A 25,398-nucleotide genomic window follows, 5' to 3' on the forward strand; every position below is an offset into this window, starting at 1 on the left:
AACGCATATGTGTGTAATGGGTAATGTGTTCAAAATTGGTAAAAAGATTATTTAAAAGTAAGAAAGCAATTCCTCATTATCAACTGTGATCACAGAATTATGTAAAACGGGTTGAGACCTACATCATCTCTCCAAGAGTAAATGGAGCTCCTCTCAGTTGATAAGCCAGTGGTAGAACTCCGCGTCCCAGACCCCGACCAAGAGCTGTGGGCGCCTGCAGGTGTGGCGCTACCGCTTGATGGGAATGACGACCCCGATGCACTGGAGAGAAAAACATAAGCCACGTAAAGACCATTTCCTGGGAAGAGATTAAACTGGAAGTGGTTTTACTTCTCTGAGCCAATCTTAAAACTGATTTTAAAACACTTAATGCCGTAAGATTTCCTTACACTAAAAATGAAACTGCTTTTTTAATTTTACTCTTAGAAATGCAATCCTGATTTTGCTCCCTATACTCACTAGGAGTATGTTTTGATTTTGCCATCTGAAGTGGGCAGCGCGTTCATTCTTACCAGGTATAAGTATCAATGGCTTTCTGCACATTGCTTGTAAAATGTGTAGGTAGAGGATCTTTGTTTTTCACAGCCAAACTTTGCTTTCCGGAGCCTTCTGACAGTCCTCTTCTGAAAAATAAAATAAATATGAAAAGACTATCTAATGTAATACTTTTATTTGTGAAAACTTTTAAAATGTTCTTCTGCATAGTTGCTCTTCTCCTCAGGTCATGTCCCCCGAAACACACATGTTCGCATGTGCACGAGCCTGCACCCACACCCACATCCCCCCGCACCCCATAGGCCTGGGGCCTTACTACTCTTATTTTTCCTAGAACAAGGTTTCCATGAACTTACATGCTCCTTTATGTAAAACAGGAAAAAAGAAAAAAAAACCCAAGAACAATTTTTTTGTGACTTGACCAGACTCTTAAAAGTTGCCCGAAACTCTGGGCAGATACAGCCTCATCCCAAGGCAAATGCAACATGAGCTGGATTTCAGGTCCCACTTGTTCTTTGACCAGTGCCCAGTGCCCTTGTGATTACAAAGCAACCAGCCTTACAGGAAAAAAAAAATCAATAATTCCATATTAATTCTAAAATATATTAAATTCTCTTTAATCACTAAACACATGAATGAATTGAAAATATGACTGAAACAGGGGCACCTGGGTGGCTCAGTTGGTTAAGCGACTGCCTTTGGCTCAGGTCATGATCCTGGAGTCCTGGGATCGAGTCCCACATGGGGCGCCCAGCTCCACGGGGAGTCTGCTTCTCCCCCAACTTCCTCCCCCTCTCATTCTCCCTCTCTCTCTCTCAAGTAAATAAATAAAATCTTAAAAAAATGTGACTGAGGGGCACCTGGGTGGCTCAGTGGGTTAAAGCCTCTGCCTTCGGCTCAGGTCATGATCTCAAGGTCCTGGGATCGAGCCCCACATCGGTCTCTCTGCTCAGCGGGGAGCCTGCTTCCTCCTCTCTCTCTCTCTCTGCCTGCCTCTCTGCCTACTTGTGATCTGTCTGTCAAATAAATAAATTAAAATTAAAAAAAAAAAAAACAAAAAAACGGAGTAAAAAAAAAATGTGACTGAAACACACAAGCAGTGACTAATTTTAATTTGATGCCATTGTTTGGTTTGTAGCCTGACGTGCAGAGAGTTTTAAAATATGAAAATTAATTGAAAACTAACACAGAAGAAATCTCAAAATTTTAAATAAAGTAGGAAGCCTGACTGGTATATGGAAGTTAGTGTTAATCATTAAAATGCCCTCTCAATGAACCTCTTAAAACATTTACTTCCCTCTGAGTCAAAGTAGTTTCCTAACATTTAATAGTAAACACCTTGTATTCTTTTATAGAAATAATATTTTCCCACACAAATAACTCATATTTTATATTAACTGAAGATATGGTAGTGATTTGGGGAAAAAAAAAGTTAACTTTCAATGTTTCTAAGAGGGATACCACAGTAAAATTCATTAAAAAAATTTGCTCTGTCATTGCTGAAAATGATGCCTAATTGGGGCGCCTGGGTGGCTCAGTGGGTTAAAGCCTCTGCTTTTGGCTGGGGTCATGATCCCAGGTACCTGGGATCGAGCCCCGCATCGGGCTCTCTGCTCTGCAGGGAGCCTGCTTCCCTTCCTCTCTCTCTGCCTGCCTCTCTGCCTGCTTGTGATCTCTTCTGTCAAATAAATAAATAAAATCTTAAAAAAAAATAGTGCCTAATTTACAAGACTTGTATTTCAGAACGTAAATGGAGTTTTAAAAAATATTAATAAAGGGAATAGATTCTGTCCTTAGTTATGTACCTATAGTACTCCACAACTTGAAACACAAGTTAATTACTACAGAGGGTAGCAAGACCTGTGCCTTCCATGTGTATGCCCTGTATGAGAGAAGAACAGAATTGTAGAATTTTTTTCCCTCCTTATTGCTCATATGTCTTTTAAGTCCAATCAAGCGGTTCTGAGGATAAAGGTGCTAAGAGAAAAGAATACAGGACAAGCTTTTATGCTAATAAACTGCTTTACTTTTGGCCTTGTTTAGTTGCTTCAAAACCATCAATTATTTATCATCTCCATGTGACTCAATAACTCTATAAATAAACAAACAAACAAAAAGCCCCACTTATGATGAAAAAAGAGACCTTAGCTAAAACCTACATCAACAAGAGCTGCTTTGAGCATTAAGAAATATGTGCAGGTATATGCGTTAATCTGCTTATTCTTGAGAGGTTTTTAAACCCCAGGATGGTGAATTAAAATAAAATATGTTCCTTCATAATAATCTGTGTAAGTGGGGCACCTGGGTGGCTCAGCCGGTGAAGCACCTGCCTTTGACCTAGGACATGATCCCTGGGTCCTGGGATGGAGCCTCACATCAGGCTCCCTGTTCCATGGGAAGTCTGTTTCTTCCTCTCCCTCTGTCTGCTGCTCCCCCTGCCTGCGCTCTCTCTGTCTGTCAAATAAATAAATAAAATCTTTAAAAAAAAATCATCTTTATAAGAATAACAAAGGTAGCTTAGAATCCTGCTTTGGCCCTGATAGGCTAGTCCCTCCAAGCAAGTTGCTTCTCTCCTGGAGCCACTACACACATCATCAGTAAAGCAGTGACAATGCAGTCAACGTTGTCCTACAGTTGCTGTGAGACCTCACTTAGATCACGTGTGGAAAGTATCTGTGCGATCCATGCTGGGTCGATCAGGCTTCTCCTGCCGTCTGCTATCCCCACCACCTGTTCCTCGATGAAAACACTGAGCTGTTTCTTTGAACCTCCCGCAGCATTTCATTTCATATAGATCTCTTTCTGGCCCTCAGCTGTTTATTGGGATGATTCTGACACTTGATTATTATTATTTTTTTATCAGCAGCACCTAAAGTAATGCCTGTCACCTACTAATGCTTCAGGTTCACTGAAAGAATCAACATGTAAAGATTCAAATAGTGAGTCAAACAAAGACCACGTTTTACCCTGTGAATTCATGCTTACTGCAAAAAGATTATGTTGTGACCAGACACAAACATACTCTTCCAGTTCAAGACATCTCTGGCGATGTGTTGGTCCTTTATAAAGGACCAGAGTTCACAGCTGTTGGGGTAACTGCTATCTGCCAAAATGACTTTTACAACTGAATGGTTATGATGAGGGAGCAGAGGGCTGGCTGAGGACAAAGCAAAAGCTGGCACCTTACACACCTTCTCCCCACCCCACCCCCACCTTCGGGACAAGTGTGACATCCCTCAGGCACTCCTGGCTGCCCTAAAAGGAAAACAAATAGTTAACTTGTAGAGATCACAATCCTGCAAGACAGGAGTCTCCCTTGGTTTACAAATGTCCTAGTGATTAACAACAAAGAAGCTATCTTATCAATAGCCTAACTTCCAGAGAGAAGCAACTCAGCTCCTAAAATCCTAACACCTCCCTCCCCTCCATAAAACTGAAGGAAGATGAGAAGAAAGGAAATATAAATAAAGTTAAATTTCTTCTAAACCTAAAGCTCATTGACAAGGATGCTTGATAGGAGGAATGTGACATCCCACCAGGAAACTCCCAACTGTCTTAATGTTAGTGCCTCATTAGCAGTAAGAACAGCCTTGGCTTGACAATAACCAGGCCTCCAGTATCCTGACAGTCTTCTGAACACCCTCTTTGTCCTCACCTACCTAACTCCTGTGTGTATAATCAGCCACTCCTCAGGATAGTGGGGCAGCAGCTCTTCCTGCCCACAGGTCCTGTCCCCGTGCTTTAATAAACCACCATTTTGCACCCAAGATGTCTCAAGAGTTCTTTCTTGGTCATCGGCCCCAGACCTCACCCCACTGAACCTCACCTATGTTCTAGAACTTCATTAGTTGGATGAAATGGTTTCTTGCTTACGGCACCTCCTCTGCCTTTTGTGTGACTGGAAAACAAAGTTCACTAAAGCAGACACATGCCTGTTTGTTTTGTTTCCAATGAACAATAATCACTTCCTCCAGAAAATTCACTTTTTGGGGGGGGAGGGGCAGAGGGAGGTGGGAGAGGAGGGAGTTTTTCCAACCTAAGAAAATAATTTACAAAATGAAAGAACGACTTCCTCTCTATATATGACACCATATTCTTTCACAGATGGCATCACTACTCACTTTGAAGAGCTGATGACAGACCTTTAAGATGCAGGGATGGAGTGGGAGGGTGGAGGGGTAGAAACTACTGTAAAATGTATGCCCTCAACCACCATCTACTTCTCTGTTATTTCTTCGACTTTTTTCTCCTCGCTCTTCCTGTTTCATCTCCTTCAAAAACCTATTTCTGTGGAACTTCTTGAACTTCAGAGTTCATCTGACCAGAGAGTTCAGAAAAATTCTAAAGAGGAACTTGAACCTGTTAATGCTGTGACTACCCAAAGTCACCAAGAAGACAGGGAGGGAGCTGCTCCCTGGACCCAGGCCATCTGAATATCTCCCCAGGAACCCCAAATTGCTGATGTTGTTACCTAAAAACAGAATTGATACAATCTGCTTTTATTTTTTCTTCTTGTATTTTGCTTGGAATCTTTGATTTCTCTCCAACCATTGTACTGTTACTTCATGCATAACATGGAACATTTTTAATTCCCTGTGAACTATCAATTCCTACGAAAATGACGCAGTCTAAAAAAGTGTACAGGATTTGGAGGATTTGGAGGATGTGTGAAAAATCTTCAAACTTGGAAGCGATGGAAAGTCTATTAAAGCTTTTATTACATTACACATGACATATAAGTTTTACATGAGTTGCTGTCTATACTGCTTAAATTTTAGAGATGTTAAAAAACTGCTAATAGGTACATTTAAGGCTGCTCGTTTGGAAACAGGACTTCGGTTTTGGGGCAGACTAAAGGGCACCCCCAGAACCATATGGCTCTAATTTGTTGGTGCATCAAAGTGAAGGCTGGGTACCAATTTCAGTGTCAAGATAATAACTCTAGTATATAGTTTTACTTTTTGAAATTTGCCTCTTGAGAGCTCACAAACCCTCTGCCACTTTGCCTTGTGGACATTCAATATCAAACAGTGATCGAAGCTTTCAAAATTTTGGATTTCTGCTTAAAAGGACTGCCTGAAACGAACACTTGTATTCTGAATGGGTTGAAACGCAGGATGGTTTTCTGGGTGGACTGGCTCTCGCGAAGCCCCTCTTCCCACAAAACCCTCGGCGCCGCCCTGACTTAATACAAGCACATCCTAGAAGCAACTGCAGCTCTGGGGACTGATGGAGAATCTGTCATCTCAGACACCACGGATGCTTCTCAGTGCAAGGGCGCAGCTTCGCTTGGGAAAGCGAGGTGATGTCAGCACGGGAGATTTCATGAATGGATTCGGGGAAACAGACCAGATGGATTCCAGCTTTGCAGCCAGGAAAAAAAAAAAAATCACACACACATGGCACAAAAATATGACACGACAGAGTTCATCCCACTTCCCTTACCAGATCAAGACTTACCCAATCACAATCAGCCCCAGGCCTGCGCTCGCGTCCCGGAGGCTGGGCCCCGCGCCCCGAGGCCTGTGCGCCTCCGGGCGCTGACACCCCGCGCGGGTCCCCTGCAGGCGGCGGGCGGCCGTGAGCCCCCGCGCCCCCGGGGCCTCCGCTCCCCGCCCGCCCAGCCCTGCGCCCCCAGCCTGCTAGTCCTGCACCGGCAGCCGAGTCGCACCCGGGAAGCTCAAGCCTAGAGCGGCGCGGCCAGAGGCGCTCCGAGCCGGGTCTGCGCGGCCCATAGGCGCGGCTGCTCGCGGGGCTCCCCGACCGCCTTCCTCTCCAGGTCCTACAGCCCCGCACCGGCCAGATTCCGGCGCGGCGGGGCGACGCCTCCCGTCCTTCGGCGCACGCCCTTCCTCCTCCTCCCGCGCCGCAGCGCCCTTCGCGAAGGTCGACCGGGGACAGGCGGCAGGTCGCCAGCACTCCCCGCCCCACCCGCTGCCTCCCGGCCCCGCGTCCGCCTCCCAAGTTCCCAGGAACGTTGGAAAAGTCCTGCTGCCAGAGGCCCGATTTCACAAGCCAGTGACCTGAGCTTTGGCCGCCAGCCACTCGGCCTCTCGGCACCCGACGGGCCGCCCTCCCCGCGCCTCCAGGACGCACCGTCTGGCCTTCTCACCCTTCCCGGGATGGGGGGGTGGGGTAGGGCTGTCTCGGCGGGAGGTCTGTCCCGACAGGTGTTTGCTATCCTTCATTCTTTTAAGTAGACCTTTAATTAACAGGAGAAAAACCGAGAACTACAGAAAGATTTCCTCTATCCACCTCCTCCTATGAAAGGATTCCTAGTTGGGCAGGGGTGCCGTGGGGAGGGGAGGCGGAAGGAGTTAAAAAAAAAAATTGGTCTCAGACCTGGTCAATGCAAGATGCTAATTTGGTTAACAGAATCTCTGGGTCAAAGATTTGTTTTTCTCTCTCTCCATCTTCAAATAGATGCTTGACCTCATCCAAACCAGTAACTTCTCTACAAAGCAGCGAGCGCAGCTGTGTTCCCGTTTGTGTGCTTGTCTCCGTCTTGGAGTCACACAATTATGCCAAGACCAAAGTCACTGAACCCTATGTTGTGAGACGGCAAAATGACCAAGCCACCATATTCATAAACTGAAAAAAATAAGAATGAGTAGCTTAAGGAAGACATATAAGCAAAGGGTCAAAGTGCGGGCACTTCCTATGGCATGCCTTTCTCCACGAAAAGATTTTTCTTAATTGCAATGAATGAAATGGATGCTGGTACTTTGCAGTCTGTCCTGTATATCCATTCTCCTTTGATCTGAGGCCTTCTGAGTCTGCAAAGCAGCCCATCTAGTCCTGTGCAGCTTCCTGCACTAACAAAGGTCTACCCTGCCATTTCCATTTGTTAGTGAAAAAATCTGGTTGATTTATTTTGAATCTTTTAAGGACTAACCCTAAGAGGATGATAAGAAACCACTACCAACAACGAAACAATCCATTTCTGGAAATACTGGAACCCTCACCACATTTACCACCACGAATACCCGGTTTCGAGGTGGTAAATGGTTATAAACCGCCAAATGAATAAGATTTTAAATCCTGATCCATACATGTGTATATACGTGGGGAGTGAGTGTGCATGTGTATGTCTATCAGGAAAACTGCTGGTGTCCGGAGTCAACACATACCCATGAATACTATGGAAATGTAAAGGGAGATCTGATGGAGAAACAAAAGAAAGAAGATTATGATCCAAATACATGCTGGTTGCTTTATACGTATGTTGTTTTGTTTAATTTTTTAACACCCATGCTAAGTAGTTACTATCATCCAATTTTACTGATGAAAATACTGAAGGCAGAGACCTTAATTAAAATGGTCCGGGTCTCTCAACTAGGATGTGGCATATGTGTGTGTGCGTGTGTGTGTGTGTGTGTGTTGTCCCAGGTATCTACTATTGTGCCACAAACTATCTAAAATCTGGTCGACTGAAACAAGTCATTTTGTTCCACTAACAAAGCACAGCAGTTAGGAATTCCAGGGAGCCTTGGCCATGGAGTTCGTCTGCTTCACGTGGCACTATGGCTCCGTGGCATTGCTCCGTGGTATTCAACTAGCCTTCGGACTGGTCTGGAGATTTCAGGGAGTCTCATCCACATGTGGGTAGCACTTTGGGTTACTTTGGGAGGGCTGGAAGGCTGGGCACAGCTGGGCCCTTCTCTCACGTCGTCTCAGGACCTCCCTGGGTCTTGTCTCCAGCAGGGCGGTTAGAATTCCCACATGGCAACTCAGGGCTCTTAGAAACCACTCTATTAAAGGCTGGCTCCGATCGGGCACAGTGTCATGTACACTGTACTCCATTATCAAAGCATTCACATGTTCAAAGCATTGGAACGTAGAACCCATCTCTCAATGGGAAGGGTGTCAAAGCCCATTTTTACTCCACCATTTCCAATCTCCTGTGGATCTGAAGACCTGTGAACAGAAGAGAGCAGCCAGGGGTCTTCCTCATGCACAGCGAACAACGGACAGACAGAGACCCAAGAACCACAGCTAACACTGCTGTCCCAGGGGAGGGACAGCAGGAGACACAGCGGTCACTGGTCCGTGGCTATTTGAGTCCAAGGAGGCTTCTGTTCCCAGTGTCTTCATTAGGACCCAATTCTGCTCCCAACTTCCTCCTGGCTCTTTGCTTTGCCTTCTGGTCTCTTGCTTCCACCCCCTGAGTTATCCTCATGAGAAAGAAATGGCCCCGGTTTGCACCTGTAGGCCCTCAGTCTGCTTCCATCCAGAGTGGCTTCTAGTCCAAGCTGACGTGCTTCTACCACTCTGCTCACATAATCCCCTCGCGTGACGTGTGTGCTTTCCTGTGCATGTCTTCAGAGCTCACTCCGTTTGCTAAAAGCCACCCTAACTTTTTTCTCTGGGGCTGATCATTGGGGCAACTTGGAGGCTGCCGTGGGACAAGGCCCTTAAACCCCTAAATCTTCCTGAGGCTTTTAGTTAGCCAGACTTTGATCTCACCTTTACCGTGGGCCCATATCTGATCTGCACATGGATGTCATTTCTTAATTTTGCTCAGAGAGACTGTGAGGCTGAAACAGCTTACTTTCCAAACCCAACATGTCCTGGCTCTTACATTTCTTATGAAATCTGCTCAAAAATCAGACAGTTCCTTCTCTAGTGCATATCTCTCTTCTCTCAAATTTCAAAACCCAAAGCAACACTGATTTAGAGAAGAGAATCATAGGATCCTCCCACTGGATTGGTCTAGGGTGGTGTGCTCCAGGAGAGATATAATGGGAGCCACACACTTATTTGTAAATTTTCTTGTGTCTACATTAATCAAGTTAAAATAGTTGAAATTAATTTTAATATTTTATTTAATCCAATAGATCTAAGATATTATCATTTCAACATGTAATCAATATAAAATAATTAGGATATTTTAAATACTTTTGGGGGGACACTCTCTTTGAAATCCGGTGTGTATTTCATACTTACAGCACATCTCAATTAGAACGAGACACATTTCAAGCGCTTATTCACTGCATGTGGCTAGTGACTTCTGTACTGGACAGTAGCCCAAGAGAATAAAATCCCTTGACTTTTATTTTTAATTTGGCTTAAACATTTTAAGACTCCATCATTCTTAGCCAGGCCTGAAACTGTGAGATAGATAGATACATACATACATACAAACATACACACATGTGTATGAGAATATGTATGTATTCTCTTCTAAACACACTCATATTCCATGTAGTTATCATAAAAATCATCAATACACAGTTAGAGGCTTAACTGCACATCAGAACTGAAAGCTACTGATTCTGTCAGTTTATCCTTGAAGATACATTGAAATATATATATAGCAGAAAAAAATTCATTAAAAAGAAAACTAAAAATATTATACATTTGAATATGATTTATAAAAGAAAAACATTTTTCTCAATGTTATTTGTACTTAGTACATACAATTTTCATCCTTTATTGATTACTGAAACCATAATTGAAAACTGGAAGTAAATAGCGATTTCTGCATTCTTGTTTGAGTGTTTTACATTCTAATGGGGGCAGGGGGCTTGGGATCAATAATGACAGGAATTAAATAAGGAGACCTCAATTCCTAAAATAAGGATATCAGAATCTGCCTTAGCTGATTTTGGAGACTTCATTAGGATGAAATGAAATTGTACATGTGATCACCCTCTGAAAATCTACTAGTCATTTAAGGATATAGCAATAGTTACAAACAATATTTAAATTGTCTAAAAATTGATCTGATTGGAAATTCTGGCTTTGCCTTGCTCAAGCAAGGGAATCCTGAGCTGGTAATAATTCTCTGAGCATACATTGTCAAAAACAAGTCTTCCTTGTAGAGTTGTATGAATTAATGATGATTTTCGGGAGTGCATGTGGATGCATAAAACATTGTAACTTAAAGCATTCCCCCTTTCAGCTCTCCAAACACTGAGTTACTTCCAGTGAGAGTTTAAAAGGAAAAGTGAGTGGAGAGTTCACTTGTGTTCATTTCATTCTTACGCAGTTGCAATTACAAATGTTGTGTATAGACTTTTGTATTTATCCAGTACAGGCAGCCTTGCCTTTGCACAGGTAGCATGCAAACGGAAACTGTGATTATCAGAACTGTGTCCTTGTTTTGCAAATATACACATATAGATACATATGTATTTTCTTTCTCCACCACAGAGCTGTCCGCTGCAGCAATGAACACACCTAGCACCTAGATATTGGTTTCTAGTACCATTCTCCAATAGGAGGAGCTAGGGTTCCTTGGAGAAAGATGATTCCAGGGCTGGCGCAGGGAAAATACAAAAATATACCTGGAGCATTCATAATGCCAGAAAATAAGGAAGTACTCAAAACCTACGAAAGAGTGGGGGCATGTCAGAGGGACTCAGGAACCAACCTGAAAGAGCACTGGATGGCTAAAGCTGAAACAATTTGAGTAACAAAATAAATAATGTGGTACTGAATTATAGTCCAAGGAGCAAAATAAATATCTGTGAGTACATACTGATATAAATAAATGAATGAACAAACAAATAAATGGAGGGAAAGAGGTGAATCTCCTACAGATGAATTATAAATGAATTATGTAGTTGCCCCTTCTTTTAGGAGAAGGAGCTTAACACCTCCTGGCTTCAGCCTTGAGTATGGGCTTGATTCCAAAGAGTAGAGTAAGAAAAGGGGGCAAGACGACTTTACAGGGGAGAAACCTGACAAGCTCTCCCTCAGCCAGGGGATCAAGCTCAGCATCATTAGAGATGGGTCATGATGATAGCATGTCCTGAAGAAGATATGAAGATAATGTCACTTCATCTCTGTGGTCTTCCTCCCAGAAACCCATAATCACAGCCTAATCATGATAAAAATGTAAGACAACTTCTAATTGAGAGGCATTCTACAAAATACTGTACTCTTCCAATTCTCAAGGTGGTCAAAATAAGGAAGGTCTGAGAAACTGTCTCAAACCAGAGAATACTAAGGAGACATGATGATTAAATATAATGTGGTATCCTGGATAGGATTTTGGAGCAGAAGAAGAACATTGGGGAAAAACTGGTTGTAATGGCTAACTTTAAATCAGTGGACTTTGATTAAAGTAGATAATACTCCATAACATGGGTGGGCCTTGTCCAATCAGTTGAAGCTTTTAAGAGAACAAAGATAAGGATGACTTTCTTAAACAAGAAGGAATTCTGCAAACAGACTGCCTTTGGACTCAAACTGTGACTCTTCCCCGGGTCCCCAGCCTGCCAGCCTACCCTGCAGAATTTAGACTTATCAAGCCAAGCCTCCAACATCATGTGAGCCAATTCCTTAAGATAAATCACTTACTCTCTCTCTCTCTCTCTCAAAATACATCTTTTCATATAAATGTATAAACACAGGTGCAGATATAGACATAAAGATGCATTCTATTCTGTTTCTCTGGAGAATCCCGGCCTAATACACTGGTGAAATTGGAGTGAAATGTGAATTTTAGTTAAGAATAATCATCAATTATGGTTCATTATTTGTGACAAATGAACTATTCTAGTATAAGATGTTAACAATAGGGAGCAACTTTTCCATACATTTAAAACTGTTCTAGAATAAAGTCTATTTTAAAAATGCTTGTGATAAACTATCCTACACATTTAAATATATTTTACAAGTCAATAACTATTTTCCAAGAAGACCAATAAAGCAATATTATGTTTTATTATTTTAATGGGAAGAGTATAATAATCTTACACTGTGTTAGGTAAACTGTGAAATCCATAGATTATAGAAAATTACAGAAAAAATATAGGATTTATATATATGTACACACATATGTGTCTGTGTGTATATATATATATATTTTATTTTATTTTATTTTATTTTTTTTGAGAGAAAGAGAGAGCAGCAGATAGAAAGGGGCAGATGGAGAGGGAGAGAGAGAATCTTACGCAGGCTCCATGCTGAGCAATGTGGAGCTCATTCTCACAATCCTGAGATCATGACCTGAGTTGAAATCAAGAGTTGGACACTTAACGAACTGAGTCACCCAGGCGCCCCTAGAACTAATATATTATTTAATGTAAAAATGAAAAAAAATTACCTAGGTAATAAAATTTATAAGAACATTATCTTTAAAGAATTATAATAAACTATAGTAAGTTATATCAGATATTAAATAACAACAGAAATGTTTTATATAATTTTTTTCTAAGAACAAACTATGTAAAGCAAAATATAACTATATTATCTGACTCCTTTAGGATTGAAATGTTTGCTGTGATCCCACTAGAGTGCCACAAGATGTCAATCTTTCCCATTTTGAATACTGAAGAACATCCCCAGGTCGATTTTAATACCATGTATGTCTTTTTGCAATGTTTAGGATTTAGTGAAGTTTCTTTCCAGCGCCGATATGGAATACTGTTTGGATCAAACATCACTACTGCAGTGCACGATATCTAGTATGCACAGCTGACAGAAAATATCAAGACACTAACATTGTCTGCCCATGGAGCACCAACACTTTGGTAGCGAATAGGCTCGGGGACTGACATCACTTACTTCTAAACCTTAACAATACTGTGATGGGTGTTGTTTTAAGTACAGAGAAGAAAACTGAGGTTGAGCAATATAAGTGAATTATCGAGGACAAACAGTTTTATCCAGATCTGTCTAGTCCGAGTTCAAAAGTTTGTCCTTTCTAAGATTCATCTCTGATCTAATTTGCAGCTTTCTGTTGAAGTTCCTTCTCTCATAAAGATGTTCTATGGACCTCTCTTTGGATATACCAAATATGTTCTATATTAATATTTGGTAACATTTCCTGAGGACTAACCACATCCCCATCCCTGCTTTAAAGCACTCGAAACGAGTTAGTGCATTTAAGTTTCACAATGAATTCTTTGAAGAGGAAATACTTTTAGAACCATTTTGCAGATTGGCAAACTGAGGCACAAAGAAGTCAATGACATGACAGAGCCAACATTCTGACTTAAGCTATTGAAGACAAAGCTTATTCAATGCCCCACTTCAGTCTTTTATGCATGGCCTACCCCTCACAAGCCCTCTATGAAAGATTTGGAGGAGCTCAAGCACAGTACATTTAACAACGCATATAGAAAAGGTTTTAAATTTAGAGGAATGCTGCATCTGAAAAGAGTAACAGAGGGAAAAATTATTAGACTTTCAATATGAAGACTATAAAACACTTAGAAAGTCCTAAGTAATCTAAGAGGTTGATAGGTTATATATATAAGATGCAGAATTTGTATTTTCTTCAAAACAAAACACCTAAATTGGTTATTTAGAAATCCAGCAATTTCTAAATTAGTGCTGCAGTCTATTAAGGACAACGATTTTTGGGTAAGAGCATACAAAATTGTCAGTCATGTACTGTTTGAATCAGAAAACCAGAAATTTTATCCATCAACCTAATACACTGGATAAATAACATTCTGTAATCAGTATTTTTTTCTTAATTTTAAATATTAACTTTACTTTTTGCTAACTTTTTAAATATTAACTTTTCTTACTTTTAAGTATTAACTTTTAAATATTACTTTATTTACTATTATAGTAGAAAGTGACAGAAGAGACAAACAATCTGAAAAATGTCTTATAAATATTTTTATAAAGAATTCATCAGGGGCACCTGGGTGGCTCAGTGGGTTAAGCCTCTGCCTTCGGCTCAGGTCATGATCTCAGGTCCTGGGATCGAGCCCCTCATCATCATCATCATCTGGCTCTCTGCTCAACAGGGAACCTGCTTCCCTCTCTGTCTCTGCCTGCTGCTCTGCCTACTTGTGATCTCTCTCTCTCTCTCTGTCAAATAAATAAATAAAATCTTAAAAAAAAATAGAATTCATCAGAATTTCAAAGTGAAAAAAACTACCTACATATGTTCTATGAAGAGTTTATTTTCCCCCAATGCAGAATCAATGTAGTCAAAGTTTTCAAAAGAGTGTTTTTAATGTTTAATTTCACTCATTCTTTTAATTACTGGAGCAGAAAATGAAGACTTGGTAATAATTGCTAGATCACTATCATAAGTTTCAGTTTCATTTGATGTCATTAAAATATTAAAATACAGTTGATCTTCATTATTTATGCATCTTATATTTGTGAATTCACTTACTTGCTAAAATTTATTTGTAATTCCAAAATTAATACTCAGGGTGTTTTCATGCTTATTCACAGACATGCGCAGAGCAGCAAAAAACCTGACTTGTCTGAATTGCATGTTCTCAGCTGAGGTGGAACAGAGCACCATTTCCCTTCTCAGTTTCGTTCTAACACTACGAAGTACCCTCTTTGTAGTCTGTTTCATGCCATGGTTTGTTTTGTTGTTGTTATTGTTTTGCATTTTGTGTTTTTAGTTAGTGATTTTGCTGTAAAAACTAGTGGGATACAGCAAAAACAGTGCTTAAAGGGAAATTATAGCATTGAATGAATATATTAAAAAAGAAAATCTAAAATCAATCTCCTACCTTAGGACACCAGAAAAAGAAGAGCAAATGAAATGCAAAGTAAGCAGAAGAAAAGAGAAAATAAAAATTAGAGCATAAATCAGAAAAACTGAAAACAGGAAACTTAATAGAGAAAACCAATGAAACCAAAAAATTTGAGAAGCTTAATAAAAATCAAAAAGCCTCTAGCCATGGCTGAGGTCGAAGAGGTTGCTGCCTGTGTTCTCCTCAAGGATTTTGATGGATTCCTTTTGCACATTGAGGTCCTTCATCCATTTTGAGTCTATTTTCTTCGACCTCAGCCGCAGCAACATCTTCCTAGGAACAACACCAAAGGCAAGGGAAGCAAGGGCAAAAATGAACTATTGGGATTTCATCAAGATCAAAAGCTTTTGCACAGCAAAGGAAACAGTTAACAAAATCAAAAGACAACTGACAGAATGGGAGAAGATATTTGCAAACGACATATCAGATAAAGGACTAGTGTCCAGAATCTATAAAGAACTTAGCAAACTCAACACCCAAAGAACAAATAATCCAATCAAGAAATGGGCAGAGGACATGAACAGACGTTTCTGCAAAGAAGACATCCAGATGGCCAACAGACACATGAAAAAGTGCTCCATATCACTCGGCATCAGGGAAATACAAATCAAAACCACAATGAGATATCACCTCACACCAGTCAGAATGGCTAAAATAAACAAGTCAGGAAATGACAGATGCTGGCGAGGATGCGGAGAAAGGGGAACCCTCCTACACTGTTGGTGGGAATGCAAGCTGGTGCAGCCACTCTGGAAAACAGCATGGAGGTTCCTCAAAATGTTGAAAATAGAACTGCCCTATGACCCAGCAATTGCACTATTGGGTATTTACCCTAAAGATACAAACGTAGTGATCCAAAGGGGCACATGCACCTGAATGTTTATAGCAGCAATGTCCACAATAGCCAAACTATGGAAAGAACCTAGATGTCCATCAACAGATGAATGGATCAAGAAGATGTGGTATATATACACAATGGAATACTATGCAGCCATCAAAAGAAATGAAATCTTGCCATTTGCGACAACATGGATGGAACTAGAGCATATCATGCTTAGTGAAATAAGTCAAGCAGAGAAAGACAACTATCATATGATCTCCCTGATATGAGGAAGTGGTGATGCAACATGGGGGCTTAAGTGGGTAGGAGAAGAATCAATGAAACAAGATGGGATTGGGAGGGAGACAAACCATAAGTGCCTCTTAATCTTACAAAACAAACTGAGGGTTGCTGGGGGGAGGGGGTTTGGGAGAAGGGGGTGGGATTATGGACATTGGGGAGGGTATGTGCTTTGGTGAGTGCTGTGAAGTGTGTAAACCTGGTGATTCACAGACCTGTACCCCTGGGGATAAAAATATATGTTTATAAAAAATAAAAAATTAAAAAAAAAAAAAGCCTCTAGCCAGAAAGAGAGAGAGAAGGAGACAAATTACTGAAGTCAGAAATGAAGGAGGGACTATCACTACAAAGAACCAGGGACATTAGAAGTTTTTTTTTTTTTTTTTTTTTTAAGATTTTATTTATTTATTTGAGAGAGACACAGTGAGAGAGAGCATGAGCGAGGAGAAGGTCAGAGGGAGAAGCAGACTCCCCATGGAGCTGGGAGCCTGATGCGGGACTTGATCCCGGGACTCCGGGATCATGACCTGAGCCAAAGGCAGTCATCCAACCAACTGAGACACCCAGGTGTCCCTGGACATTAGAAGTTTAATGAAGGAGTATTCTGAACAAGTCAGTGCTCACAAATTTGATAATCTGGATGGGACACACCAATGCTGGGAAAACACAATCTGCCAAAACTCACACAAGAAGAAAGAGATCATCTGAATAGGCCACTTAAATCTATTAAAGAAATTAAATCAATTAAAAACTTTTCCAAAACAGAAAGCACCAGGCCTAAGTGGGCTCACTGGTAAATTCTACCAAACATGTAAGGAAGAAATTGTACCAATTCTCTAAATCTCTTTCAGAGGATAAAAGCAAAGGAAATACTTCCTAACTCATTCTATGTGGACCACATAATACCAAAACTAGACAGACATTACAAGAAAACTATAGACCAATATCTCCCATGAAGATAAATGCAAAAATCCTCCACACGTTATTAGTAAGTTGAATCTACAATGTGTAAAAAACATTATATACCACAACCAAGTAAGAGTTATCCTAGGTATGCAAGGCTTGTTTAACACACAAAAATCAATTAATGTAATCAATCATATCAACAGGCTAACCAAAGATCACATGATTATATCCTATAGATTCATAAAATGAATTTGATAAAATCCAACACCCATTCACGAAACTCTCAGTAAAGTGGATGGAGTGGAATTTTTTCAACTTGATAAAGAGGATCTACAAAAAGCCTACAGCTAACCTCTTACTCAGTTGTAAGAAACTAGAAGCTTTCCCACTAAGGTCAGGAATATGTCAGGATGTCCTCTTTCACCACTCACTTTCCAACATAGTGCTAGAAGTCTGACAAAGTTTAATAAGACACAAAAATGAAAGAAAAGATATATTGATTTGGAAGAAAGAAAACTATCTTTGTTCACGGATTATGTAATTGTTTTTGTAAAAAAATCCAAAAGAACTGAAAACAAGAAACAACAACAACAACAAAAAAAAAACAAAAAACCCCTCCTGGAACTAGTAAGTGGTTAGAGCAAAGTTGCAGGATCTAAGATTAAAATAAAAAAGTAAATTGCTTTCCTATACATCAGCAATGAACAAGTGAAAATTGAAATTATAAATAAGCTATTTACATTTGCAGACTCCCAAAATGAATTATTTAGATATACAACTAACAAAGTATGTACAAAATCTATATAAGGAAAACTACAGAAATCTGCTGAAAGAAATCAAGGGAGAACTAAATAGAGAAATAGTACATGTTTATGGATAGAAGGACTCAATATTGTCAAGGTATTAGTTCTATCAATCTCAGATTTAATGCAATCATAATAAAAATCCCAGCAAGTTATTTTGTGGGTATCAGCAAACTGATATCTAGAACTGATTCTAAAGTTTATATGGAGACACAGAAGGCCCAGAATAACCAACACAAGATTGAAGGAGAAAAAGTTAAGGAACTGATGCTACCTGATTTCAAGACTTACTATAAAGCTACCATAATCAAGGCTGGTATTGGTAAGAATACACAACAGATTAACAGAAGAGAGTAGGGAGCAGCACGGTGAGGGGAGCAACAGGAACTCTTTTATATAGCTGGTGGGAAAGGAAAACGGTACATCCACTTTGGAAGACAGTTCAGCAGTTTCTTACAAAACTAAACCTACTCTTTAAAAAAAAAAAGATTTTATTTATTTATTTGAGAGAGAGAATGAGGAGCAGGGAGGGGCAGAAGGAGAGGGAGAAAGAATCTGAAGCAGACGTTGCACTGAGCACAGGTCTTTGTTCATGCTCCATAAGCAGGGTCAAGTATAGGCTGGCTCTATGTTACTAACTGCAAAGCCAGAGTAGGAGCCCAGTCCTAGGGGCACCTGGGTGGCTCAGTCAGTTAAGCATCTGCCTTCCCGTCAGGTCATGATCTCAAGGTCCTGGGATCCGCCCGGCATCAGCGGGAGGCTGCTTCTCCCTGTCCCTCCGCCTCTTCCCTCTCCCCTCACCGTGCTGCTCTCTCTCTCTCTCTCTCTTTCACTCACTCTGCTGTCTCTCCCTCTCAAAGAAATAAATAAAATCTTAAAAAAAAAAAAAAAAAAAAAAAAAAGAGCCCAACACCAAGAGCTTTTTATACTTTACTGGATTCATATTTAAAATACTATCTCAGGGGCGCCTGGGTGGCTCCGTGGTTAAGCCTCTGCCTTCGGCTGGGGTCATGATCTCAGGGTCCTGGGATCGAGCCCCGCATCAGGCTCTCCACTCAGCAGGGAGCCTGCTTTCTCCTCTCTCTCTATCTGCTCCTCTGACTACTTGTGATCTCTCCCTCTGTTAAATAAATAAAATCTTAAAAAAATAAAAATAAAATAAAATACTGTCTCATCGATGTTTTAATGGCATAGAAAATACGGAAATATGGAAATGTGAAAATATGGAAAATCCAAGGCCTTGACAATGCTGAGTGGAAAACAAATTCAGAAGAGTTAGTTTTTGAATATTAAGAACTTTGAGGAACTTATTTAGCCTATACTTTCCTTTTTATATTGGCAGAAGAGCAATTTATGGTTTAAAAAAAGCAGCTTGGTTAAACCTAAAAGATGTACTACAATAAGAATAAAATTAGAATGCTAATTGATGGGAAAGCATTGTATTATAGTTTAACTGACAACATTTTTCTTTTCTGTGGCATGTGAAATAATAATATGTCTTACAATCAAGAACATCATAAATTCCATTAAATTCAGTAATTCTTGGTTTTGAAACAAGGTTTTTATCAACACAGATGGCTTAATTTACTGAAATGGATAATAGGTCTGTAAAGATTTGCCCTTCGTTAAAAATGCAGCATGAACAGGAAAATGATACTGTACCAACATAATTTGTCAAATAATTAATATTACCAAGTCTCTGCAGCAGAAATATTAAGTTTATCTGTTTCTAGGTCTTTTTTTTTTTTTTTTTAAAGATTTATTTATTTATTTGAGAGTGGAGATGGGCAAGGGCAAAGGGAGAGGGAGAGAGAGAGAACCTTCAGGAGGCTCCCTGCTGAGGATGAACCCCCAACACAGGGCTCGACCTCAGGACCCTGAGACCACGACCTGAGCCGAAACGAAAGTCTGGCCCTTGACTGCCTGAGCCACCCAGGCATCCCTGTGTTTTTAAGTCTGAATCTGAAACCCTTCAGGTTTTTGTCTTCCGACGCTTTACAGAGATGATAAAGCAAAACAGAAGCTAAACTCAACTCATAAATTCCAAAGGGCCTCCTATCCAATAATGAATTGCAATTACAGGCCCTGATGGCCTTACAAAGCTTTCTTGGGGTAAATAAAAGCTTTCCAGTTAGGGGTCTCTTTTGATTAACTGAACTTCTTCTTCTTTTTTTTTTTTTTTAAAGATTTTATTTATTTATTTGACAGAGAGAGAGATCACAAGTAGGCAGAGAGGCAGGCAGAGAGAGAGGAGGAAGCAGGCTCCCCGCTGAGCAGAGAGCCCGACTCGGGGCTTGATTCCAGGATCTTGGGATCATGACCTGAGCGAAGGCAGAGGCTTTAACCCTGTGAGCCACCCAGGTGCCCCTGATGAACTGAACTTCTTAATTTTACTATCAGTAATATGCCAATCTTTTCTTTCTGGTTAGCATTTTTTTGGTCCTATTTAATAGATCTTTGCCTACCCAAGACATACATATCATCTCCTGTGCTTTCTTCTAGAAGTGTCATTGTGTTTCCTTTCATACTGAGATCTACAATTCACTTGAAATTGATTTTTTTTGTGTAAAATATGGCACAGATGATTAAGTTTCTTTTACTTCTTTAAGGATGTACAACTGATTTTGCACCATTTATTGGAAAGACCACCTTTCACCAATATTTGCAAAGCCCACTTTGTCACAATATACATTCATATACTTAGAAGACTGCATTTGACTTCTTTATTATGTTCCAATGGCCCATGTGTCTGTCTTTGCACCAATAATATACTTTATGTATTAATATGGCTTTATAACAAGTTTTGTGTCCTTTAAAGTAATTATTATATATTACTGTAAACAGTGTTGTATAATTGTTTTTCTGTATATTTTCTATTAATTGCTGTGAAAGGTATGTTAAAATCTTTCATTATGATGTTAAATTTGCTTATTTTGTTCTGTTGCTATAAATACATAGATTTTTGTTCTCAAAAACTCAAATTTTAGACTCCTGTTTTTTGGTGTAGAATACACTCTTCACGATCTATAAGGTTATTTCTGAGTTGTAAAATTTATTTCCATCCCATATTTGGTAATTCTTGAATTCCCCCATTTAATCTTTGCTGCCACAATCAGAGAGCAGGAGAACACTTTTTTCTTTCACTGGTAGAGAAAACTTAGCAGCAGATAGTAAGTGTTCCAGGTCTGTCAAAAAATAGACATACTTTATATATTTTTGAAATTACTGGTGCCTCTAAAATTTAGAATTTTCATATCTTCTAATAAAGTGGCCCTTTCATATTTATAAAATGACCCTTGTTACCTCCATAAAGGCTTCTTGTTTTAAAATTTACTTGGTCTGATATTATGAAAGCTACACCAGCTTTCTTTTCAATAGCATTTACATGTACAAACATGCCATCCATACAATTATATTCAGTATTTCTGTATTCTTATATGTAAACTGTTTCTTTGGTAAACAATATAAAGTTGTTGCTTATAGTTAAATTCAGAGAGGATTACATTTGCTTCTTCTGGCAGACTGGGCTACGGGGCTCTAGCAATCCCAAATCAGGCTAATCCAATCAGAATTAAGAAGATTTAAAACTGGGTTTCAGTCTCTTTGGTGCTGGTCCCTTTCCAGTTTACCCTAACTCATAGAGTTTTTGTTTTTGTCGTTGTTTATTGCCTAGCCTTCAGCTGTATCAAGTGGTGGATGGTCTGACACAGTCTAGTCTGCTATTGCTGGAAGGAGAATTAAGGGAATTTTTGTAGAAAAATATCGTACAATGCGTGATATAAATCACCATTCATCTCCCAGGAGAATCTTCAGCAAAATAGACATTTTCCCCTAATGCTTTAATGAGGAAGAATTCACAGACGTTTTAGGGTAAAAACATGGTTGCATCCTGCTTCATGGTCAGCATAAGAGAGGTTTCCAACGGGGACAAGTTGGAAACCTTGTTTCCAATGGGTTTGGTTTGGAAACAGAGGTTTCCAACAGGGACAAGTATATGGATTAGAAGTGTATTTAGAGTACACACACTAAACACATACACACACACACACACACACACACGTGCACGCACATGCGCACAAGATGCTAAAGTGTCAGCATTAAACCAATGAGCAGCTGAAGTGCATTAAATAATAAAAATAAACATTCTAATCCTAAACCGAATTTAATATCGACCTTGAATTCACAAAAATCGTGAGCTCTGAAACACAACAGACCTATTTCCAGTAAGCAGAGCTCAACCCTTGGCTATAATAAACTCAAAAACACATTTTCCTCATTGCAAGGAGGAAAATGTATTCTGTGCTAAGATGTTTCACGAAGAGTTCCTTTGTTTGCTTTTGTTTTGTTTTGTGTTTGATAACATTTAGCTGAGTCAGGCTTCAAGACAGAAAACTATTCTGAGTCCTCCCGCAGGGAACAATTTCTTCTCATCCATGTATCTCCTCAAATCATGGTCCTTAACTGCCATCGTCATTGTGAGCTATGAACCACATATTTGAGACTAATTTTATCAACAATGTGCATTACAAAATAGAGTGCTTTCAAGACTATCATTTCATATTCCTGTTTATGGGGAGAATAAGGGATTACATGAACAACTGTGCATGAAACCATGTCTCACACATAAAAATGTCATCCTCTAATGTGGAGGACACGGTTTCAAGGTTGAGAGCCCCTCCTTGACAGGGACCCCCTATCTACTGTCCAGCTCTGTGACTTCTGAAGGGCACAGTTCCCAACATCTCTTTTAAATGTTCATAAGAGACAACCATTTTCAGTATATTCATAAGCTATTGCTAAAAAAAATCCTTTGTTCCAATCTACCTGTCATAGCAGGATGGCTTTGGGAGTAAACATACTTCTTATACTCATTAGCAGTGGTGTGCTGGTAAACCAGCTCTCTGATGTGAGGCTTGCAGATTTGCAGGGTGTGAATACTCTCTCCTTTGGCCAGCAATTAGCAACCACTGGGGTGCCACTCAGCGTGCAGCAGGAAAGAGATGAACATAATTGGCTCCTGCCAGCCATTTCAATCAACTCCAGCACACTGCTGTCTCATGGGGAAGGAAGGATTCTCAGAGAATCACACAAAGTGGTATTTTTGCCTCTGAAACAACTATGCCACCACATTATTCGTAACTGACTCAGAAGACAACTTGATCCCTGCAGAAGACCATTCCACTCTTCAGCAAGCCTCCTTGGTGGTTCTGAAGTGGAAAGCCAGGTCAAAATCACCACAGAAGTGTGACCCATTGCTCATTTGTAAAGAGCAAGCTGAAGCCAGGTTTCTGGGAGTCTGGAGGGCTACATTAAGAGCCAAATTTTCTCATCCAGTCCAAAGTAAAACTCCATCACCAAGTGAAGACAAAGGAGTAGAAGCAGAAGGGAAAGAAAACAAGGACAGAGATCAGTGCTGGCCGCAGGACGACACCTGCAAGATTCAGTTGTATAGCCTCAAACTAGATAGTGTGTACGTGTGGGGAAGCGTGTTAGGATAGGCTCAGTGTATGTTTAGAATTCAGCAACTGTCATTACTATTTCTTTTATATCTGAAACAGGGTCCCACTGTTTTCTTCAATGTAATTTCAATGTCCTTCATAAAAAGAAATTTCATTGTAAGGAATTGAAGTGAATGATTAACTTAAAAATTGTCACTCCAGTGAACCTTTAAAATAAATACCTCATTATTTGATTTTTTTAGGTACTCAAAATTATATCATTGTGTTGGAAATCAATAAGCAAGAAAAAAATTCATTAGATAAACATGAATATAAGTGCCCGGCAAGGATTACAGTGGTCAATATTTAATTATAAGCTTTCTTCTAAACCCTTAAGTGAAACACCTAATTAAGAAAATGCTAATGTGAAGGTATACCCTTTCCCCTAGCAAGGGCCTAGTATCTAATTGCTGCTTCTCCATTTTTACTCGTAAGACAATGCTTGCCAATTATCTGCCTTACTAGTATGAATAAAATATTTGATTTGCTATTAAATATATATGAAATAATTTATAAGAACAATATATATATAATAAAAGAGAAGACAGTTGATAAAACTAATGTTTCATTTTAAAGAAGTCATAGCTTTGAGATAAAAGTTATTTTTTTATCTGCACTTCAAAATGGGCAAAACTAAGCCTTAAATTTTGTCCCCTTACCAGTATTACTAGAAGTATTATTCTAAGAAAGATAGTTTTAGATTGCTTATTAACATAATTCTTATTTTTCAGATTTATTTTTGGAAAGGGTAAAATTTTTTAGAGTCCATTTGTTCCAGGGAAAATATTACCAAATACATAGAAATAGATTTTTATCCTCCTTACTGTCTTCAACAACTCATTAAAAAACACTTGGTTATGACTGTCTGGATATAAATGTCACATTTTCCACCCACTAGCCATGGGCAAGTAAATAATTTCTGTTCCTTTCTGAGCCTCAATTTCTTTGTCCGTAAAGTGGAAATAAAATTCCTACCTTGTATGTTTGTTTTGGGGATTCATGATAATGCTATAAAACATGCATGCAGCACTTGGTACCTAGTAGACTTGGAAATACCAGCTGTTGTTTCCAATGCTAAAAATCTTGGCTTTGCAGAATAACACGTATTTGAGGAATGCTCACATAGATCAACAGGCTCATAAAAATGTTAAAACTAGTGGGTAAAGCAAAAGTCTGACTGAGGTAGACTTTTTCTAGAGAATATATCACCTGCTTCTTTAAAATATGTTTTATATATAAAATTAAAGTTCCCTAGGATTTATCTTTATGCATTAATTTAGCAATGAAATTACTGGATTTTAAGGGGAAGGGGCTTACTTTCTTCCATGGAGACATTTAATTCAACTAGATTTTAATGAATCTTGGATGTACATAAATGGCTTCTAAGACATCACAGATGAATGGAAGAAATTTGAATTAAATGTTTCATTTGAAAAGAAGTCCTCATTTTAACCTTCTAGTTATCTAGTGACACTCTCTGAAATTTAATTATTAGCATTAAAAACCTAATGTAATTTGTGATCTTCCAAGTTGGGGTTTGTTTTCATCTTTATTACAATAAAGATGACATTACAATAAATTTGAGATGACAATGTTCCTAAGAAGAATATACTTGTCTATGTGCATCTGAAAAGAAAATTTTATTTAGTTCTTTATTTTACTTAATTTATTTAGTCTTAATAATCTGTTTATTAAATAGAATTAGGGAAATGTTCGGCTTGACTGTTTTTCTTGTCATTGCCAAAGACCATTTTCACTTCTTTTCCAAGTTCACATTTGGATATTTACTCATTTCAAAAGCTTTATTTAATTTCTGTGCTTTATGAAACATGCGGTCTTTGTTGACTATTTCTACCTCTCAAGAATAAAACGTCATTTAAAAATTTTTTTTGATACATACTTAATGAATAATATTTATTCATTTATTTAGTGGATAGTACAAAGTATTTTGAGTCATGTCCTATTTAATATGTATATGTAAAATACCTAGTAGTCCTAGGACCAAAGAACATTCAGATAGTTTTTTGTAATAAAGCAAAATGTTTGCCTACAGATTGTAAAATTATAGTCAAGAAGTGTGTGGTTCAGCTGTTGTTGAATTAAACAAATAT

General features: G+C 39.3%; 1 protein-coding gene across 1 annotated transcript in view; it reads right to left on the reverse strand.

Annotated features, from left to right (window-relative positions):
* Positions 1-25,398, reverse strand: part of FAM149A (family with sequence similarity 149 member A) — a 61,189-nt gene that overhangs the window by 27,010 nt on the left and 8,781 nt on the right. Inside the window, exons 2-3 of the mRNA XM_082715713.1 lie at positions 513-623; positions 123-261 (exon numbers count right to left, since the gene is read on the reverse strand). Coding sequence (XP_082571839.1) covers positions 123-261; positions 513-623 — 250 coding nt within the window. The remainder of the gene's footprint in view (positions 1-122; positions 262-512; positions 624-25,398) is intronic.

The sequence above is a fragment of the Mustela nivalis genome (assembly GCF_964662115.1).
Source record: "Mustela nivalis genome assembly, chromosome: 20".
In the NCBI taxonomy this organism is placed as follows: domain Eukaryota; kingdom Metazoa; phylum Chordata; class Mammalia; order Carnivora; family Mustelidae; genus Mustela; species Mustela nivalis.